Source organism: Coenobita brevimanus, chromosome 93 (genome assembly GCF_032717465.1).
Source record: "Coenobita brevimanus isolate Jiangsu-jjx chromosome 93, ASM3271746v2, whole genome shotgun sequence".
Lineage (NCBI taxonomy): Eukaryota > Metazoa > Arthropoda > Malacostraca > Decapoda > Coenobitidae > Coenobita > Coenobita brevimanus.
Window position 1 is genome coordinate 11,830,362 of NC_137046.1, and position 20,229 is coordinate 11,850,590.

At 41.6% G+C, this 20,229-nt stretch overlaps 1 protein-coding gene across 1 annotated transcript in view; it reads right to left on the reverse strand.

Moving 5' to 3' along the window:
- LOC145412626 (cytochrome P450 9e2-like) overlaps positions 1 to 17,150 on the reverse strand; it is an 85,652-nt gene extending 68,502 nt beyond the window's left edge. The window contains exons 1-2 of the mRNA XM_080282542.1: positions 16,996 to 17,150; positions 16,167 to 16,830 (exon numbers count right to left, since the gene is read on the reverse strand). Coding sequence (XP_080138668.1) covers positions 16,167 to 16,830; positions 16,996 to 17,082 — 751 coding nt within the window. The 5' untranslated portion in view covers positions 17,083 to 17,150. The remainder of the gene's footprint in view (positions 1 to 16,166; positions 16,831 to 16,995) is intronic.
- Between the last annotated feature and the right edge of the window lie 3,079 nt (positions 17,151 to 20,229).

Genomic DNA, 20,229 nt, shown 5'->3' on the forward strand with positions numbered 1-20,229 from the left:
CAACTCTAAGCAGGCTGCGACACAAGTTCTACTGGATTGGCATGCATCAGGTTGTTGAAGAGTGGTGTCAGACCTGTGATGTGTGCTGTGTCAAGAAGACGACCAAGACCTTCCTGGAGGATTGGACTATGTGGAGGAACAAGGACATCATCGGAAGCGGAATAGAAGACCTGATAAGTTGAAAGATCATTTTTTGTATAGTTAGATGTTTTATTAAGATTAAAGTTTATGTTTGTATATATTGTGCAGTTTTGTCGGGACGACAAAGAACTAGGGAGGGGGTAGTGTTATGAAGGGGGGATTTGCCAGTTTGGTAGTCTCGTACCTTCGAGACGTTTCTGGTACCGTAAGTTCCTGTACGAGTCAGAGTTGCCAGTTAGCCTGCTGTTTGTGAGCGTAGTTATTTCGTAAGTTAAACATTAAATTATTTTTATGCTCTTTTTCTTTATAATGTTTTATTTCAGTGATTGCTTGTTAAATTATGTACTTTAAGTTCGTATGGTAAATGATTTACAGTCTTATGTAATGTGAGACAACTCTAGCATGTTTTGATGTCTAGTAGTTGGTAACTGTTGTTGCAAGGGGCTGATGCAAGACAGTATGTCCTAGAATGTTGGAGAAGTAGAAGTTTCGAGAGTAATGCAAGCTTATATAAGGATGAGGTAGAGACTGTTTTGAGTTTTTAGTTGGGTTTCAGGTCAGTTTGAGTGAAGTGCAGTCAGTCTGGTGTCAGTGAAGATTGTATACTTTTGGTATTTGTGAAAACAGTGGCAAACAGTGACGGGTTACTGAAGTTTGTATATCATTGGAACTTGAGAGAACAGTGAAGTGTCAAGTATTAAGTGTAATAACTGTGAAGTGTTATTAAGCATTAAGTGTAATAGCAGTTAGTAAAGTGTGTATAGCTCCAGCGCCTGTGAGAACAGTGAAGTTGATAAGCACTAAGCGGAATTATTTGGAAAATAAAGACAGTGAACTTTAAGGAGCCAGTGTATATTTTCGCCACAGCTGATCTTGTGTACTACACACCTAAAGGCTGACCATAAGAAGAACAACTCACTGGGCAACGTCCTTCCTGTACTGTACTACTACTGTTGGAGCCTGTGGCAGTGTGGGGACTGGGATGTAACAGTATTATTATTTTCCTTCTACTCAACATTTATTATATGTAGCAAGCAATACGTATCATCATTACATTTAAATTTATTAACTTGATTTGTATCGGCTGAAGTACTATCATATGTCTAGTATGGGTGCACATACTCATTTCCCGTCTGCATGTGTGTTGCCAACTATACACCATTGTTTATATTTTTATTTAATGAATTCGGTGCCGGATAATAAAACGAATTGTCTCTATGCACAGACGCCAAACGATCTCATTAGCTTTTAGTACCTCTAGCACAAATTCAAATATCTGTGTCACACATAACGGACATTGACGAGTCTGCAGTACAAACTTTCATGTCCCGTCATTCCACAACACTTCGTCGTTGTGTCATAATGCATAGCTCTGAAGGGTAACGATAGTTTTTCTTATGACTGTACTCGGTTGGGGTGATGAGGGAGGTACAGGGTGGGGCGGTGGATGATGGAGTACCCCTGGTGAGAGAGGGTAGTGTTTGGAAGCTCCCTGTACAGTTGTTTGCAGATGATACTGTGTTGTTAAGTGAAAACGAAGGGGAGCTGCAAGGCTTGGTGAATGAGTTTGGGAGTGTAAGAAACTGAATCTAAAGGTGAATGTAGGGAGGAGTAAAGTGATGGTCTTTGAGAGAGATGAAGTCAGTGAATGTACAGTGAGGTTGGATGGTGAGGAAAATGGAAAATGTGAGTACGTTTAAGCACTTGAGGAGTGTGATGAGTAAGGATGGAAGTTTGGAGGGTGAAGTGCTTGAAAAGATACAGCAAGGAAGAAAGGTTGCTGGTTCCTTGAAAGCAGTGATAAGATACAGAGAAGCGAGCATGGAAGTGAAGAAGTTACTACATGACAGTATTGTGATACCAACTCTAACGTATGGAAGTGAAGCTTGGACGTTGTTGGAAGGACACAAGTCAAGAGTGAGAGCAGCGGAAATGAGTTATTTAAGAGGAGCCTGTGGAGTCACATGGAGAGACAGGCTGACAAATGAGGATATAAAGGAGCGTTTTGGTGTGGATGTGGATATGATAGGAATCGTTAGGATGAACACACTGAGGTGGTTTGGCCATGTGGAGAGGATGGAGGGTGAGAGATTGACGAGGAGAGTGTATGTGAGTGAGGTGGAGTGGGGAGGAGGGAGGGAGGCCGAGGATGAGATGGAGGGATGGAGTGGAGAGGTATATGAGAGAAGGGTGTGTGAGTTGGGAGCAGGGCAGTGAAATGGCGGGGGACAGAGCGACGTGGAGGCGATTTGTTTGTGGCCACCCCGTACGGGATTAAGGCGTCTGGCAATAGATAGATAGAGAGGTATACTCCACTCGTAGCTTGTAGGGCTTGTAGGTCCTGCTCGTTGACAGACCTCACGTTTCACTGTGAGCGCCACACTGCTAAACCCTAGTCTTCAGGATAATAACAGGACCTGCCAGTTGGACTCGTTCCTATATTTGTCAAACCTATAACAACAGAGAGACTCTATATCCACTCTGCCCAGCGTTTAACACACAGTATGAACACCATATCTTTACTCCAGCATTATTAAGTACACTGATCTATCATATCCATCATAATTACTGGTATATACACATACATACATACACACATGTGTATGCCACAATTACATAAATCCTTAGACTCTTAGTGCTACCACACGTGATGACAACTGACGTGGTGAGGGTCTGTGATTTCGTGGGGGCATAGCGTGTGGCTGCTGACGTTACTGTTATCCACGGTTGTGGCACACCCACAACTGCAGTTCACGGACTCTTATGTGTTTACTCTCCACACTCAATCTCCAGACTGACTTCTCTTCCCTACCCTTTCTGTAGAGTAAGCACTCCCATCATGAAAGATGACCAACGCGTGCGAGGCCTAAACCCCTTATCTCACACCAAGGAACTCCTCTCACCATGTGTCTATCTTCACCACCCTGCATTATCAACAGAAGATTTAACTTTCAATTAAAAATCAGCGATCTAGGCAAAACATCTTCAACCATGTGAGTCATTCGTCTTAACCACTGTAAAATGCTTACTACCTCTCAACAAAGCGTGAAGCAACAACATATATGTACATCCAACCGTCTTCTGAAATTGTCCTGTCTGACATTCCCTGGTGTTAAAGTGCTAAGAAGTATCATTAAGTGAAAAATAATATACTAGCATAGTGCAAGATTGCTAAGGATATTAAGACAGTGTAAATTAAGATAACGTAAATGGAATTGCGAAAGGAAGGACAATGAGAAATTCATCAACTGACATCAGTGTTTCAGATGCCAAGGGAAACGCATGGTATCTACAGACTGTGTATTAGAATTACCCTTTTTTCTGTACATGTATAAAAATGAATAGTGGAGGCAAGCAAGATGAATTTTTGCAAATCACACCACCATCCTAGTTTTATGGAAGGTCTGTAGATATCTCTCGTAACAGGTTTGGTAGAATTGGGTAATATTTATGCTTCATAGCGAGTTTAGGGATTATTTAATAAGTGAGATATGAGACGCTGTAGTGAGTCTTTCGCAACATTTAATGCTACACCTACGAGTATGTACCATGTTTTACGTTATTCCAGCCGACTGTGATGGCAGTAGAAATACAGAAAAGAGAAAGATTGGGTGAAGTATAGTATACGTACAAATCGTCAAGAAAAAAGCTGCTACGAAGCCTTATATGCCACTTACAAAGCAGAGATAGGTTTGCTTAAGCTGGAATCAGGTTAGACAATGTTAGGCTTGGCCACTTAATCTAAGCTTAGGTTCTTCCCATTGTAACGTTTGAGGGGATCCATTACACAGTGCTGTCTTCATGAACTGATGTAGTTGCTTTCTTTATGTTGCGAGAGGTGTGTGTGAGGTTACACTTTTCTGGCATGAGATGTGAACATGTGTATTCTTAATAGCATTAATGTTCTTTATGATGCAAATGGACACTGGAGTGGGCCGCCTCCCATGGTATCGTCGAAAAGCCTGGATGGAAGACCTGCCCAGAGAAGGAGACAGTTCAGCCCGAATAAAGACTCTAGTTGGGTCAACAAACAGCCCTCACCTCTCAGCATCCCTTGAGAAGGTGGATTGTGTGCTACGGTGACTGCACAAAGCCACACTTCCGTTGTTACACTTATTATTATTATTTTTTTTTTTTTTTTTTTTTTGGTCCAGAGGACCTACAGCAACTCCCAAATGCCAGTCTGTCTTGCCCCTCCTAGCCGAAGATGTCTAACACAACCCTGGTCTACACATGAATACATGCCACTGATGCAACAAAATTATACGCAAACACTGATGGGTTGAGTGCAACCGTTGTACAAGGTGATTGCATCTCAATTGCTCAGATCTGCCATCATGCAATCATAACACATCACAATTCACACACACACACACACACACACACACACACACACACACACACACACACACACACACACACACACACACACACACCAAAGATCACATTTGTGTAATTATAAGTCATAGATGATAAAAAAAAAAAAATTACAAACACCAACGGAATTACCACAAAGACTAAAGAATTAAACAACATTCTCTACACACAGCATTACCAATGCATTAATACAAGATACTAAATTCAAAAACAGATCCAGCACTCCACACTTTACGAACTGCACTACAGTCAGATAAGGCAGAGCAAAAAAAAAACGGGGGGGAGTGGACATATCACCGTCGTGCACAAAAACATTCCACTACATAACAAATCGAACAACACGTAACCAAAGACAACACTGCAGAAATAACGAAAATATGAAAATACACAATGAAACATGCAATACAGTAGTGTTAATAGATTTAGCTCACAGGTGAAAGCATTAATTCTTTGTCTGCTTTCTCGACTTTTCAGTGGCGTACGATCAGGCCATTCACTCCAAATTCTTTCACATGTTACGTGAGCGGGAATGTGGGTCGAGAATGTTAGCTGCTCTGGTCGCGATAAATGGGGTTACTCTGAGCAATACTGGGACAGCCGTCGTAACGTCCAGGATCGGCGTCAGACAGGGGTCCCCAACATCTTGTTTATTGTTTATCATTTTTTGTAAACAGCATGACTAATTTGATGAAGTCCAATTGTGGACCAGGTGATTTTTTACAGTGGCTTCACCTCCTTCTCCTTATGGACGATACTGTTCTTCATTTGACAACGAGACGCGAAATGGAACATAAACTTATACTTCTGAATCAGCTCTGTGTAAATAACGTTATGGTTGTGAATAATATTAAGACCAAGTTCTTTGCAATCCATGCGTCGGTGGGGGATCAAGAGCCTTTCTGCTTTGGTGAGATGGTCGTGCAGTGGTGTGGCAGGTATGAGTATCTGGGCAATCTGTTCACAAGCTTTGGGACCCTGTCATCAGCCATCATCGCCCATTCACAAGCAAAAATGTGCTGCACTCTAAAATTTGTGTCATTCTGGGAAAGGAATATAGACACACTGTTTTATATCAAAAAGAAATGTTTGAGGCAGCCTTTATGTCAACCATCTTATGTGGCTGCGAGTCCTGGTTCAATGGGAACTTGAGACTCATGGAAAAATTGTATAACTGGGGTATTAAACAGCTGTTGGGGGCTCATATGACGGCGCGCATGGACGTTTGGTACATGGAACTCGGATACCCGCCACTGAAATCTTCAGTATTAGAAAGGCAGAGGAAACTTTTCCAGCGACTGTGGGGGGGGAGAGGCCTGGTATGCCCGATGACACATGGGTGCACGGCGTCAGGCTGATCATGGCCAGCAACACACCAACAAGTAAACATATAAAGAGTTTAATTGATAATTCTGTTGACGATATTAAAGTTGGCACTGAATCTTCAAAGCAATCAATCTAACTCTACATCTTCTAGAAGACTATTTATAACTTTATGAGCCCTACTTTTAACAGTTCACGATTATTCTAAAACTCGTGGTAAAACCAGTGAGGTACATAGAATTGCAATTAATCGGCTGTGGGTAGTCAGTCATAATCTGGCGATTGTGACAGGCCGTTGAAAGACGTCTCCCGGTAGCAGAGCGGCTCTGTCCATGTGGTGCTGTGCAAACACAGTTGCACATACTGGAGGTGTGTCCACTGACTCAGCACATACGTAAAAGGTATAACTTTACTTCCTAGAGTCAAATCATTGGTGACGATGCTCAGTTTCCCACTGAGGAGATAGTGTATAAGGTTCTTTCCTGTTTCAGCTAGTGTGTACCATAATGTTTAAAATAACGTATGTTATTCAAAGTGTATTCAGTTCATTTTGAATGTTCCCATTCTAACCACGATATACGATTAGGAATTCTTGTGAACACGTGATTGGTCAAGTTGTACTTATGGTACTATTCAGAAATATAATGATTTCCTGCTTTCATTAAGGATATATACAGTAGGTGCACTGATCAACCCTTTAATACTTCGCTTGTTTTATGGACCATAATTGTTTGCTAATATCTGATGTGCTGTTTATCACGTTAATGTTTATTGTTGCTTGAAATCTTGTATGAGTAACTGGATATTGTGGTCAATAAATACCGACTTACCTACTTACATGTCACCATCCAGATCATGCCCTCCAGGATACACCCCATCACTCAATCTGCTCCAGAACATCCCCATTGTAATTGATGCAGGAGATTTAAGCACTGCAGACCCTTCATGGTTAGCCACACAGACGCGGGGATCAAACACATAAAGCCAAAATGTCAAAATAGCCTTATTTATATGTTGCGACTTCATTTACTTTATGGCCTGATGACTTTTGGCTTAAAATTAGTTGTTGTTTTTTAAATCAGGCCACAATTCTTTTCTTCAAAAATTATCACGCTACATGACTGTAAAAAAATCTAAAAAAATTCCTCTCACTTTGTAAAAATCTCCATACACGATAAATAGTACGCTACCACAAATTTGAGACGAGTAACTCAAGAATTTAGAGTTAATTAAATAACTCACCAGAAGGGGATAGGACCCTTCCTTCATAGCGGGGGAGGTGGGTAAATCATCAAGTATTTTCTGTTAGAAGTGAGGAACGACCAAAAAAGTTTGGGAACTTCTGTTTTAAATAATCATCAAACTCTAGCACGACCACACAAACGCTATGCGACGGACTCCTCCCCAGACATTGTAATGGGGTGTATAAAAGCCCGTGTTGCCCAGAGGCAAGGGGAAGGGATCCTCTCTTTGGCTCAGTGGTAACGTGCGCGTGTATGAAGCGTGAGGGCTCGAGATCGAATCTCGGCCAGGACAGTGATTAATTTGTTAAGTTTCATTTCGATTGTTACATTGGTTGGCTGCGGTGTGGGATGTGAGGCGGGGCTTGGTTGGCAATTTGATGTTTGTCCTTGGTTAGCTGACAGCGTCCCTGTCCTCATCCCGGGGATGGGCTGTTTCGGTATGGTCCGCAGCCTCCCCATGGTGGCCTCCGATGCTTACGCTACCTTGTGTGTTCGAAATCACCAAGGGGGGAAAAGAGGGGTGTAATGGGGTGTATAAAAGCCCGCATTGCCTAGAGGCAAAGTGGGGATCCTCTCTTTGGCTCAGTGGTAACGTCCATGCATAACAAGCGCGAGGGCCAGGGATCGAATCTCGGCCAGGACTGTGATTAATTTGTTAAGTTTCATTTCGGTTATTACAACATCACTCTGTGTACCCCAACACCAGACACACAAGCATCATGGAAAATAATACATGATCTCTCATCAGACCACCTCCCCTTCATCTTGTCGTACACAACAAAAGAAAAAACATACAAAGAAGGAAAAAACTTCACAACTGTATGAAAGCAAATTGGACACAATTCACTGAAGACATACAGTAAAGGAAAGATTTTTAAGTTTTACCCTAGATTTTTTTTTTTTTTTGTAAACACTGACAAAGCAATTACAACCTTTAAAAAAATTACAGAATCCATCAAACTTCTTATTCCTAGTAGCAACATCAAAAACTTGAACCCCATTTTCTCCCCTAAAATTAAACAGCTTGCCAAAAACAGAAACAAACTGAAAGGTAAAACTCAGTCCTCCCAAGCAGAGCCTGAAATCTTGCAAAACCCAAACAACAGCACAATTATATGAACTTGTAAAACACATAAGCAAGAAAACTGGAACTGAAGCAAGTTCCAGAAAGCAATAAGAAATATCAACACATCCAAAGTCTCGCCTTCACTAACTCACGAAGTTCTGCTAGGCAGTGGTAGAATCATTCTCAGAAGGAATGAACAAAAGAGCAATCGTATCAATTATTATGCACCAAAAAGCGAAAAAATGAATAGTCAGTACAGAGCTATCAAAAGGAAAATCAGACAAATTAAAGGAAACATACAAGCACCACCTCCATTCAATTGGCAAGTACAACAAATAATCAAAAATGCAAAAACCTCAAAAACAGTGGGTCTTGATCGTATTTCAACCATCCACTTAAAACATCTTGGCCCTATAGCAATAAATGCCCTTACTTTAATTTTCATCATCTGGACTTGCATTAAAATCTTTAATAACTAGAAGAAGGCCACCATTATCCATTAGATCAGACCTAGACAAAAATTCCAACAGTCCTGCATCATAAAGACCAAAATATCTACTGTACACACCATCTAAAAAATCATGAAAAAATTAATCTTCAAGAACATAACCCCCACATTCCTCTGTCTGACTACTAACTTGGATTTCGACTTAACACTCAACTACCACCCACCTCTCGAAAATAACTCATATTTGATGCCTTCAACGAGAAACCAACACCATTAAGAACTATCATAGCAAAAACAGACAAAGTTTTTGACACATTACTAGAACACATCCTAGTAAATATCTATCTATCTATATACCTAGGCTGCTTCCCCCAAGGAAAGGGAGGTAGCCGAGACAGGACGACACACTCCCCATTTACTCATCCATTCAAACACATTCATTCGCATCTTAGCCCCAAAGGGGAGAACGGACAGATCTTCACCGCACAAGGGTCAACTGCTCAATGCAATCAGTGACATCCGCAGCAGGGCCCGACAGAAGAACTGGTTTACCCCTGCCACATCATAACTGACCCATCCCCTTACCCGCACCTGACCTGACTAGCTGATCAGACCAAATGCGGGAGAATATCCTCTCAGGGCTGCGTCATCACTTATTCATTCACAATTTCTCTTCATTTATTTCTGTCACGCACAGCCACTCTTCCTTGCTCAACAGACATCCCTCTCGCATCCAGCGCTCTCTTCACACTGTCCATCCATCCTATTCGTGGTCTTCCTCTCAGCCTTACACCTCTCACATCAGATCTATAGTCTGACAGATCGAAACGTAGGGTTTTGGTGGAGTCACCCCCTCCCTGCACTGTTGCCACGTTTCCGAGCTGACCTCTCCATCAGCGATGACCTTGACACTGTTTCCCTCTTGTGATCTCCGTTTTTCTAATACCCCCTATACCCCTGCCACCAACACCCCCTATACCCCTACCCCCAACAACACCCCCATCAACAACACCCGCTATACCTCCACCACCAACACCTCCTATAAATATAGACCCCCACCATCAACACCTGTATAATAATTAGCCGTTGATAATTGCTATACTTTTATTGAGAGCATACATTCTACCCTATTGCTCAAACTCCCTAATCTTACAATCCCATCTGTCTTAATCCTTCCCACTGCCTTCGTTCCTAAATCCCTTAATTGATCTATTTTTAACCTAAGTGTCCCCACACCTTTTAAACCATTTACCTCTCTGTCACTATTCTCCACCATATGTATCAACTTGTATTATATTGTGTATAGAACTTTCATACTGTATGCTGTACTACTGTATAATGTATAAGAATACCCACTGTTTAGTGGAAATAAAGTTTTATTATTATTATTATTATTATTATTATTTCTCTCTCTCTCTCTCTCTCTCTCTCTCTCTCTCTCTCTCTCGCTAGATTTTGTTATGTGTCATCCATGGTTTTTTACTTCCATTTTTATGTATGGATTATAATTTTGACTTTATTTCCGCACCACCCTTGAGGTAAAAGTCACGGCGCGTTTTTTTTATAGAGGTTTCCCCAATAGGCCTAAATCCTGTAGGGGGTTGGTGACCTCCCACAGCGTACACACAAACACGTGTCGCGTGAGTGCTGCCACCCCAGAGCTGTTTGATATATTTATTTTAATTATGAAAGGATCGCCTCTTCCCACTTTTATCCCTTCAAATTTTCTTGCAATTATACTTGCTAAATTAATTAGCAATGTTAGAAGTGTTGGGGAAGTAAATAATAATTAGAATATTTTTAGAGCAACACTGCCAAATTTTTATGCCACGTTTCTCTATTATCGTATAATATAGTATGCAGAATAGTTTTATTCTTCCTTGATACATGTCAGCACTTTCATTACAGTTATATTAGTATAAGTTATGTTTATGTATCATTCCTACTACACAAACCACAGGCGTTATACATCGTAGGGTTAGGAAACATGGCAATAGTGTAGGGAGGGGGTGACTCCACCCAAACCCTATGTTACGAGGAGGAACACTATAGTTATCTTTTTCACCAATCGCTCATTATCCATTCTCTCCATATGCCCAAACCATCGCAACACCCTCTGCTCAACTCTACCAGCCATCTCCCGAACAACTCCAGTTCTGCTTCGCACTTCATCATTTCGCACCCTATCCATACGCATCACTCCACACATACTCCTCAGACACCTCATCTCCATTACATTAAAACTTTTCCTCTCTGCTACACCCATATTCCATGTTTCAGCCCCATATAACGCAGTCGGTACCACAACACCCTCATACAGCCTTCTCGTTACATCCATTCTTAGCGAACGACATTTAAACACTTTTTTCATTCCTCCCAGCACCTTTCCTACTTCATTTATTCTAAACTTCACTTCTGCATCTATTCTTCCATCCACAGCAACATTTGACCCTAGATATTTAAAACAATCTACCTCCTCAAGCAACTCACCATTCAAAACTATATTCATCCCCCTACCATCTATCAACCTCGTACTCTTCATCACTTTACTCTTATTCTCATTTACTTTCAATTTTCTCCTTTCACAGACCCTTCCAAACTCCTCTACCAACTGTCTCAATCTCTCCTCTGAATCAGTCACCAGTGCAGTATCATCTGCAAACAGCAGCTGCTTCAGATTCCACTCTCCACCATCAACATTCACCAGACTCAGACCTCCACCTAAAACTCTTGCATTCACCTCCCTTACAACACCATCCATGTAAATATTAAACAACCAAGGTGACATCACACATCCCTGTCGCAGCCCCACTCTCACGGGAAACCAATCACTCACAGCATTTCCCACTCTTACACACGCTCTACTATTTACATAAAAACTTTTCACCCCTTTTAGTAACCTACCATCAAGTCCATACAAACTTAAAACAGTCCACAAAGCCTCCCTATCAATTCTATCATACGCTTTCTCTAAATCCATAAATGCCCAAAACACATCCTTGCCTTTCGCTAAATACTTTTCACACACTTGTCTCACAGCAAACACCTGATCAACACATCCCCTCCCCTCTCCTAAAGCCACACTGCTCATCACCAATCACTCCCTCTGTACCCTCTCTAATTCTCATAATTAACACTCTACCATACACCTTACCTACAACACTCAACAGACTTATACCCCTAAAGCTAGTACATTCATACTTATCACCCTTGCCTTTATACAACGGGACCACACAAGCACTTGCCCAGTCAATTGGCACCATACCTTTCTCAAAGCACACATTCAACAATCTTACTAACCAGTCAACAATAGTCACTCCACCACCCTTCAGGCATTCCACAGCACACCCATCCATACCTGCAGCTTTCCCTGTTTTCATCTCCTTTACTGCCTTCTCCACTTCCTCCTTCGTAATCAAAGAATCATTCAACTCTCCCAACACATTTATTCCTTGCACCCTCCCATCCGCCCCAATCTCAGCCACTCTTTCCTCCTCTACATTTAACAATCTTTCAAAATACTCTGCCCATCTCTTCCTTACTGCATCCATCTCAATTAACATCCTTCCATCCTCTGCTTTTACTCGTTCTTCCTTCCCAGACTCTCCCTTTCGCACCCTTTTCACCTCCTTCCAAAACATTTTCTTATTCTGTTGAAAATTCTCTGTCAGCCGCCTACCCCACCTCTCATCAGCTGCCACTTTAGCATCACGCACAGCCCTTCTCGCTCTATTCCTCTTCTCCTTATACCTTTCATATGACATCTCATCCTTCCTCTGCAGCCACACTTCATATGCACGTCTCTTCTCAGCCACAGCCATACTTACTTCCTCGCACCACCATTCACTTCCTTTTCTTACACCACCACCCACACGTCTCACACCACACACCTCTTCTGCATGCCCCACCACAGCACTCTTAAACAACTGCCATTCCTCCTCCACGCTGCCATTTTCCCGATCTTTCACTGCGTTCCACTCATCTTTCAATTTCTCCTGATACTCTATCTTTTTCTCTCTTTTATCCAACTCACTCACTTTCAAAACCTCCCTGCCACACCTAACCCTCCTAGCTCTCACCCATCTCTTACCTACTCTTAACTTTCCCTCCACCAGGTAGTGGTCAGACATACCTCCACCCTCCCCTCTCAGAACTCTCACATCCAACAATCTTCCTATTACATTCCTAGACACAACCACATACTCCATCAAAGCTCTATCAACAACCCTTCCACCCTCCTGTCTCACCCATGTATACTTATAAATATCTTTCTTCTCAAACAGCATATTCCCAATCACCATCTCTCGCTCAACACACATCGCCATCATTCGTTCCCCATTTTCATTTCTTCCAGGCACACCATGCATACCAACTACGCCTTCAACTGCTACATTTCCCACTCTAGCATTCAAATCTCCCATCATTACCACATTCACATTCGCTCCAAAACTCCGCAGACACTCATCAACATCATTCCAGAAAGACTCCCTCTCTTCTTCATCCTTTTCACTACCAGTCCCATATGCACTCACAAACACCCACAACTCACGTTCAAAGTTCGCTTTCACCCACATCAGTCTCGATGACACCTCCTTCCATTCAGTCACACATTGCTGTACTTCCGGACTCACTAACAAGGCCACACCTTCTCTTGCCCTTCCTCTATCAACACCTGACAATCTTCCATTCACACTTCCAAACATAGACTCCCCCTTCCCTTTCATCTTCGTTTCACTCAAAGCTAACACATCCAACTTTCTTCTCACAAACATTCTCCCAATGTCCTCCCTTTTAGCCTCAATCGTACTACATCCACGCACATTCATAGACCCAATCTTCAGCGTACGGGGATAACTCCATCCCCCATCCCTTTCTCTGGCCTGTCTCTTTTTAGGAACTGAAAAACAGAGGAGGGGGTCCCTAGTCCCCTCAAAAATCGAGGAAAATGAGAGAGAAGAAATGCTGGACAACTTTCTCTCAGGCAGACAAGCCAGGATACTCCACCAAAACCAAATTTCTAAAGTCCGAATACTAGCCAGTGGTATTCCACAGGGCTCACTCCTTTCATCCTAACTCTAATATTTTCCTCTATCTCATGCCAAGTCCTCCTCCCTTTTCAGTATATCCCTGCTACTTGGTCATAGCTTCACAATAATCCAAAACTTAATAAGCTGAACTTCAGCAGTAAATATTAGTATACTTGCTAGAAATTTCGTTCAGACAAAATAGAATGACTGCCTAACCAGTCAAAATAGCCATTACCCTTTTAAGTCCATAAATACAGGAATCTGAAACACAACATTCAATACCCCTCTTCAGCTAACCACTCTTTGAGAAAACGCCCCAATTTGTATGACTTACTTTAATCACTCATTCTTGGAAAACACCCTCAAATTCTATGACCAATTTTACCTAAATACATGGTCTTTTGTCAGCATACGAATAATATTAGTTCAAAAGCATCCTGCAAACTCGAGAACATGAAGAAACTCAGATGCACTATCTGTGGACAAGACAAAAAAGAAAAAAAAAAATGTCTGAAAATTGTTCAGACATTTCAGGATTACAATTCTGAATTATCCTAACCCACGTTGAGCCCCAAACAAAAATAATGCATAAGCTTAAAAAATTAAACAAAACGAAACCGTGTATGTAATAACAGAAGGTGCGAAGAAATACAAACCTAGATAACTTGCAACAAGAAACAAAAATACTTCCAACTGAAGATCATGCACATATGAGTGGCTCGCACATTATTGCTTTAGCCCAATACTTTTTACACTCTTATAATATCATATTACATCACCGCATAAAAAAAATAAAAAAAAATACCCAACACTACACAGACATCTCGGCCACATCCCCCCACCCCCTCCTCCGTATAACACCACACTACAAACTTATAAACACATAAACACCACAGCTATCCAATCTCTTCAGCCAGACAAAAACCACACTCATCCTAAACTTCAACCAGACAAAATCTACGTCAGAAAATATCCTATCAAGAGAGAAATAAATATATCTAGCCAGAGTGTTACACGATCACCACACTTCCCCGCAATAACACCTTCACAAAATACAACCCAAAGAATGCACTTTGTCCACACTGCAATGCAGCCATAACAACAGCATCATCAACATGGTGCAAACGGTATATGTTGTTGTTGATCAGCGACGATCCGTCTGGCCGAGCATACCCATCAACCGCAGCAAGCATGCAAACGCTCCTGCACGGCCGTCTCTTGCAGTGAATTGATCTTCCCTTGGGGCAGACAACGCCTCGCCACAGTGATACACAGGGAAGAATGCAGAGGTGTGTTCCTGGATGGATGTCCTGGTTGGAAACGCATTGGCGACTCTACCCAGTGTACAGGGGCACCGTAGTAGGCGCCACATCACGCCGTTACTTGGTTATCTGGTTACCATCCAGAATTATCCATGGTATCTGGGTTACAGGAAACCACTAGTTTTGTCACTTAGTAGTCACCTGAAGTGTAGAGCAACAGAAAAAGAATGAAAAAGGTGAAGGAAGAAGTAGGTAGCCCAACTTCAAGTGTGTGGATGACGATCGCCACCAGTGACCACCACGGTATGTGTAAGCCATATATTCTTTTGTCAGCTACTTTGTGTGTGTGTGTGTGTGTGTGTGTGTGTGTGTGTGTGTGTGTGTGTGTGTGGATGATGGTCGCCACCAGCGACCATCACGGTATGTGTAAGCCATATATTCTTTTGTCGCTACTTTGTGTGTGTGTTGCTGATCAGAAAGCCATTGCAAGGTTGTGTAGATGCTAAAAATTTTTCTGAGAACTGCTACCCCTTCTTGTATCTCGAGTGCATTCATTGTCCACAAGGGAAAGTTTGGTACCTTTGCTGGGAGTGTCATATCTTATGGGATTCAAACAAGGGGTGTAAAAAAGGAGATACTAATATGAGAACAAAACAACGGTGCTGCCATAAGGGGAGGGGCTTAGAACTTTGACTCATCCCCATTGGCTCCCCTATATGAAATTTTAGATTATTTAATGTGTGCACACTGTGTTCAAGTCTCTTCTCTTCCCCATTTTTGAAGGCCTGGCTACTCTGCTGGAATAAAATGACGTTTGCATGTTCCGATCGTTATGTGGAGTGAAGCCAAATCACAAAACATTATCAGAAGAGGTGAGAAGGCTGCTGGGCGTGGAAAGCTTCAGGAGGGATGCAGAAAGGAGGATCCTGGAATGGTTTGGGCATGCTGGAATGATGGACTCAGGGAGATGGGCATAGAGATATTCTGTAGTAGGGCAGAGTCTCCAGGCCGTTGGCAAATATAACCAGAGGAAGACAGGGGATAAGTTGGTGTGTTGTGACCACAGATCTATAGGTGATATAGAGCTGATGCAGCACAGAGGAAGATGGAGGAGTGCTATCAAATGAACGAGTCTGACCCAAATTACATGGAAAAGGAGGTAAAACTAAAAGTGATAATGATTACATAAACAATGGCTCTAACCTCACACTGAATGAGAGTAATGAGGCATGATAGGAATAAAACACACAAAGACCTAACCATGTTTGGCTGATGTAGTACTGTTGGAGTCACTGTCCTCAGCTCGCGCCTCCAGCATCAGGTCTAAGAAGTCGCCTCTCTTCTGGCCAGCCTCACGAGACTTAATAGTCATGTTTGCAACCTCACTGAAGAACTCCATCTCAGATGCAAATACCTTTATTCCAATGGCATTGGCAACTTTTGGAAACATAAATGCTAGAAGTATCTGCAAACCCTTCATTAGTGGCATGGAGAAAAATTGGTCAGCCTTTTGAGCAAACTCTGGTTTTTCTTGGGTGAGAGAGTTGCATTCTATACCAAAGGCACATGAAGCAATTGTGTCCATAGTAAACCTGCCAGTCTTGTCCTTTATGTCGATACTGTGATCCTCTGCTGCATCTTTAAGACATGAGGACACGAGCAAGTCGGCTTTGTCACACACAAGATGGAACATTTTCTTCATCTTGCCTGAGGAGAAGGTTGGAGACAGGATGGAACGCAGAATCTTCCACTCATCACCAATTTTATTCATCAGCATGTCATTCATCACATCACCATCTTGGCTCTCAAAGAATCGCCTGCCAAGGAAGTGATGGAAGTCCTTAACAAAAACATCCCTCAGAATATCTGGATCACCAATAACCAGCACTGGTCGAAAACCTTCATATCTCCCACATAACTTCGACCCACCACAATTCTTGTATATCTGCAACAGTAATGTAACATTTTTAACATTCTTGCCCAGCAGTGAATTATATTTTTAATATCAGTTTTTACAATCATTGCCTTAGTTATCATGCAACATACGTAACAGCATGTGAAAGGGCGGAAAAATATACAAAATTGCTACCAGTAATCTTATGTGACTCACATTATCAAAAACAATCCATAGAGGCTTTATGATGCCTTCGTGTAAGTTGCCAATAAATGGTAGGCCGGGTTCTGTTGGGATGCCCATTGAAGCCCAGTAACTGTGGCGCCACCTGGAGTACCACCAAGCAGACACCACCACAGTCAAGGAAACTAGTGAAAGCTCCAATAGCATCTTCACCTACAATGTCTGTGGTGGAGAAAACTTACATTAACACCTGCAGTAGGAGACTGGATCTCAAAAAGCATCTACAGTATAGTATGTGAAATTTTTGATGTAAAATATCATTGAACCTTGGTAACCCCACTTGGCACAACTATCAGTACCTCAGGAACTATTTGATTAAATGGCATGAAACCTTATTGGAACGTGTTTCCTAGCTTACTGAAGGTAGCAACAAATAGGCATTGGCAATTGAAGGGGTGGGTAGGGACAATCCAGGTTCGTTCCATGCATTTTTGGTCTGAACATGAAATGGAAGGAACGTGCTGGGTAGTAAATTTACATCCATGCCACTGAAGGAAGTGTTGGTCTAAATTATTCCTGTCCTATGTCGAGTATCTTATGATCGTATAGTTGTGTTTGAAGTGTTTAGCAATAGCACATAACATCAATGTGTGTTTACGGTACATTACTTCAGTTACTATTTTGATTATCTTATTTTTCTTTGTGTTATCGTGTTCCTTCTTGGTTTTTCGTTCTTGGGTTTCATAAAAATATAGCTAATAACTCATACAGTGCTAGGTGAAAACCCTTATACTAAATGCTATTGATTGTGGCTGCTGGCATTTTGGAACATAGCAAATGTAATCCTCCTGTATATTCTGCAGTGAGGTAACTGATTATGATATAAATGTGTCAAGTGCTAGTTTGTTTTATAGAGTTATAGGATACGAATGTGTGAAAAAATCTATCATTGTCTTTTAAATAATCCACAGTGAGCAAATCTGTGTATAAAGGTGATACAGCAGTTGAATTTTTATCGTTCAACCTACCTGTCTACCTTATTATTTGAATTATGATTTCTGTTTTCTTCATCGTGTTCATAGTTTGTCTTATCCATGCTAGTTCTATATCAATTTATTCAGGAGCAGCTTTGCAGGCAAACTCAGAAGTATAAACACAACACCCTCTTGGTAGCCTAACTGAGCAGTTTCCCAAGTGTCTAAAATTGCTTTGTGGACTGGGACAAAAGTGGAATTAAGAAACAGGAGTGCTAGCTAGGTGATAGTGGAAAATTCCGGATAATTCTCGCATTTTTAGTAGCTAGTCAGAGTTGCCAGGTAGCCAGTCGTTGTGAGCAGAAGTATTTGTAAAATTTTGCATTATTTTTTTTTCTATCTTTCTATAATGTTTTATTTTTATGACTGTTTCTTAAATTATGTAATATTCAGATTCATTACCCTCCCCCCCCCCGCGGAGGGATTAGGGCACGGGTATTGTTTTCACTCGGTGTCTGTTTGTCTGTTAACTTCACTCAAAAACTACTTGTGGGATTTTTAACTAAATCTGCAGGGATAATGGGCTATGATATTCTCATCATCTGAATAAATTTGAGGCCAAACTGAGTCAAAGCCCAGACTGTAGGACCAAAAAATGTAAAACAAAATGTTTTTTTTTTTTCCGCCGTAAATCCTTTCAAACTCGTCATATCGACAGGAAACCAAAACCTAAAGGTGTATCTTTCAAATCTGCATCCTATAACATGCCTCAATACATCAGGGGGGTCACCCCTCACCAATTAGCGGTAGGGAGGGGTCAGTGTAAGGAGGTTGGGCCTAAAATTTCGAATGGGCATAAAAATCGTCAATTTTCACCCAATTTACTCGAAATTTGATATGTGACATCTTTGACTAGATATCCTGTTGTGTTTATACGTCAAAACTAAGATGACTGCCGGGAACGGGTTTGCTGTGCTTTGGCACCGCCTCTTGTTTCAGTTTGTATGCCAAAGCACATACAGTGCAACATAATGTAAAAAAGCTCTGGAATATTTTAGATATCTCCGACTTGGAACTCTGTTGCTGCCAGGAGTACCTAGAACGTTCGAGTAGTAAAGAATGTTATAAAAAGGATGGGGGGAGTGAGTACAGGAGTGAGATTACTTGTGGCCCTTTGAAGTTAGTGTAGCTCTGACTTTTGTGAAATTAGTTAAGCTGACAGTGTAATTAACTGGAAAATAAAGACTATGAATGCAAAAAGACTGTGTTATTATGACGCCTGTGTTGATCTTGTGTACATTGAAAGGCTTATCCTATGAGGAGTGATTTACTGGGGTACATCTATCCTAAACTGAACTACTGCTGTTGAAGCCTGTGGCAGTGTGGGATAAGGACGTAATAGGTGGTGTCAGGAATTGAGATAGAAAAGAGTCAAATCTTCGACATGGAGCCAGAAGGTGTACAGACAAAATGCCAAGGTAGGCAAAAGGAAGCATCTGTGGCTGCAATCATGGAGTTACTACAAGCACAAAGTGGACAATTACAAGAACAAAGTGAAGGACAGAAAAAGCTAAGGAAAAAACTCAGAGAACAACTAAAACACAAAGTGAAGAACAAATAGAACGATATGAGCAGCTTCAAAAGGCGTTACAGGAGCAACAGAAGGAGTTACAACTGAAAATGCAGGGACAGCAACAGTAGACACTTTCAGGGAAGAACTGAGGAAGAACAGCAACAGCTGAAGCAGGAACTATATGCTGAGCTACAGCAGCAGAAGCATGAGGTGAGCAATGATGTGATGGAGTGCAGAATGCATGTAGGCAACCAGTTGGAATTGAGATTATAGAGAAATCTGGTGTTGCTGAGCCTCAGATTAGTGTACGGGGAGCATATGTAAAAAATAGACAGTGTAGGGTGAATCTTGATAAATCCCATGCATCTAATACAGGGTTGAATAATCAGAATGTAGAAGTTCTGAGTCTTGGATTTAATTATAATGTCCCAGATTTTTATGCTCCAAACCAGCCAAATACATGGTTATAATGGGTGTCCAATTAAAAAGAAACCTCAGGAATTTCATGGTAAAGTATACTAGGAAATTTTCATGTGCTGTTTGAGTTACTTGATGACCAGAATGGTTGGGACGATAGGCAGAGGGCTGTGCACCTTGCTATTAGCCTTAAGGGTGCCGCAATGGAGATTCTTGGCCAGACGTCAGTGGAGGAAAGGAACAGTTATCAGTCCCCAGCAGAAGTGGGGAGTGTTGATATGGGACCATGTACCAGACTAAGGT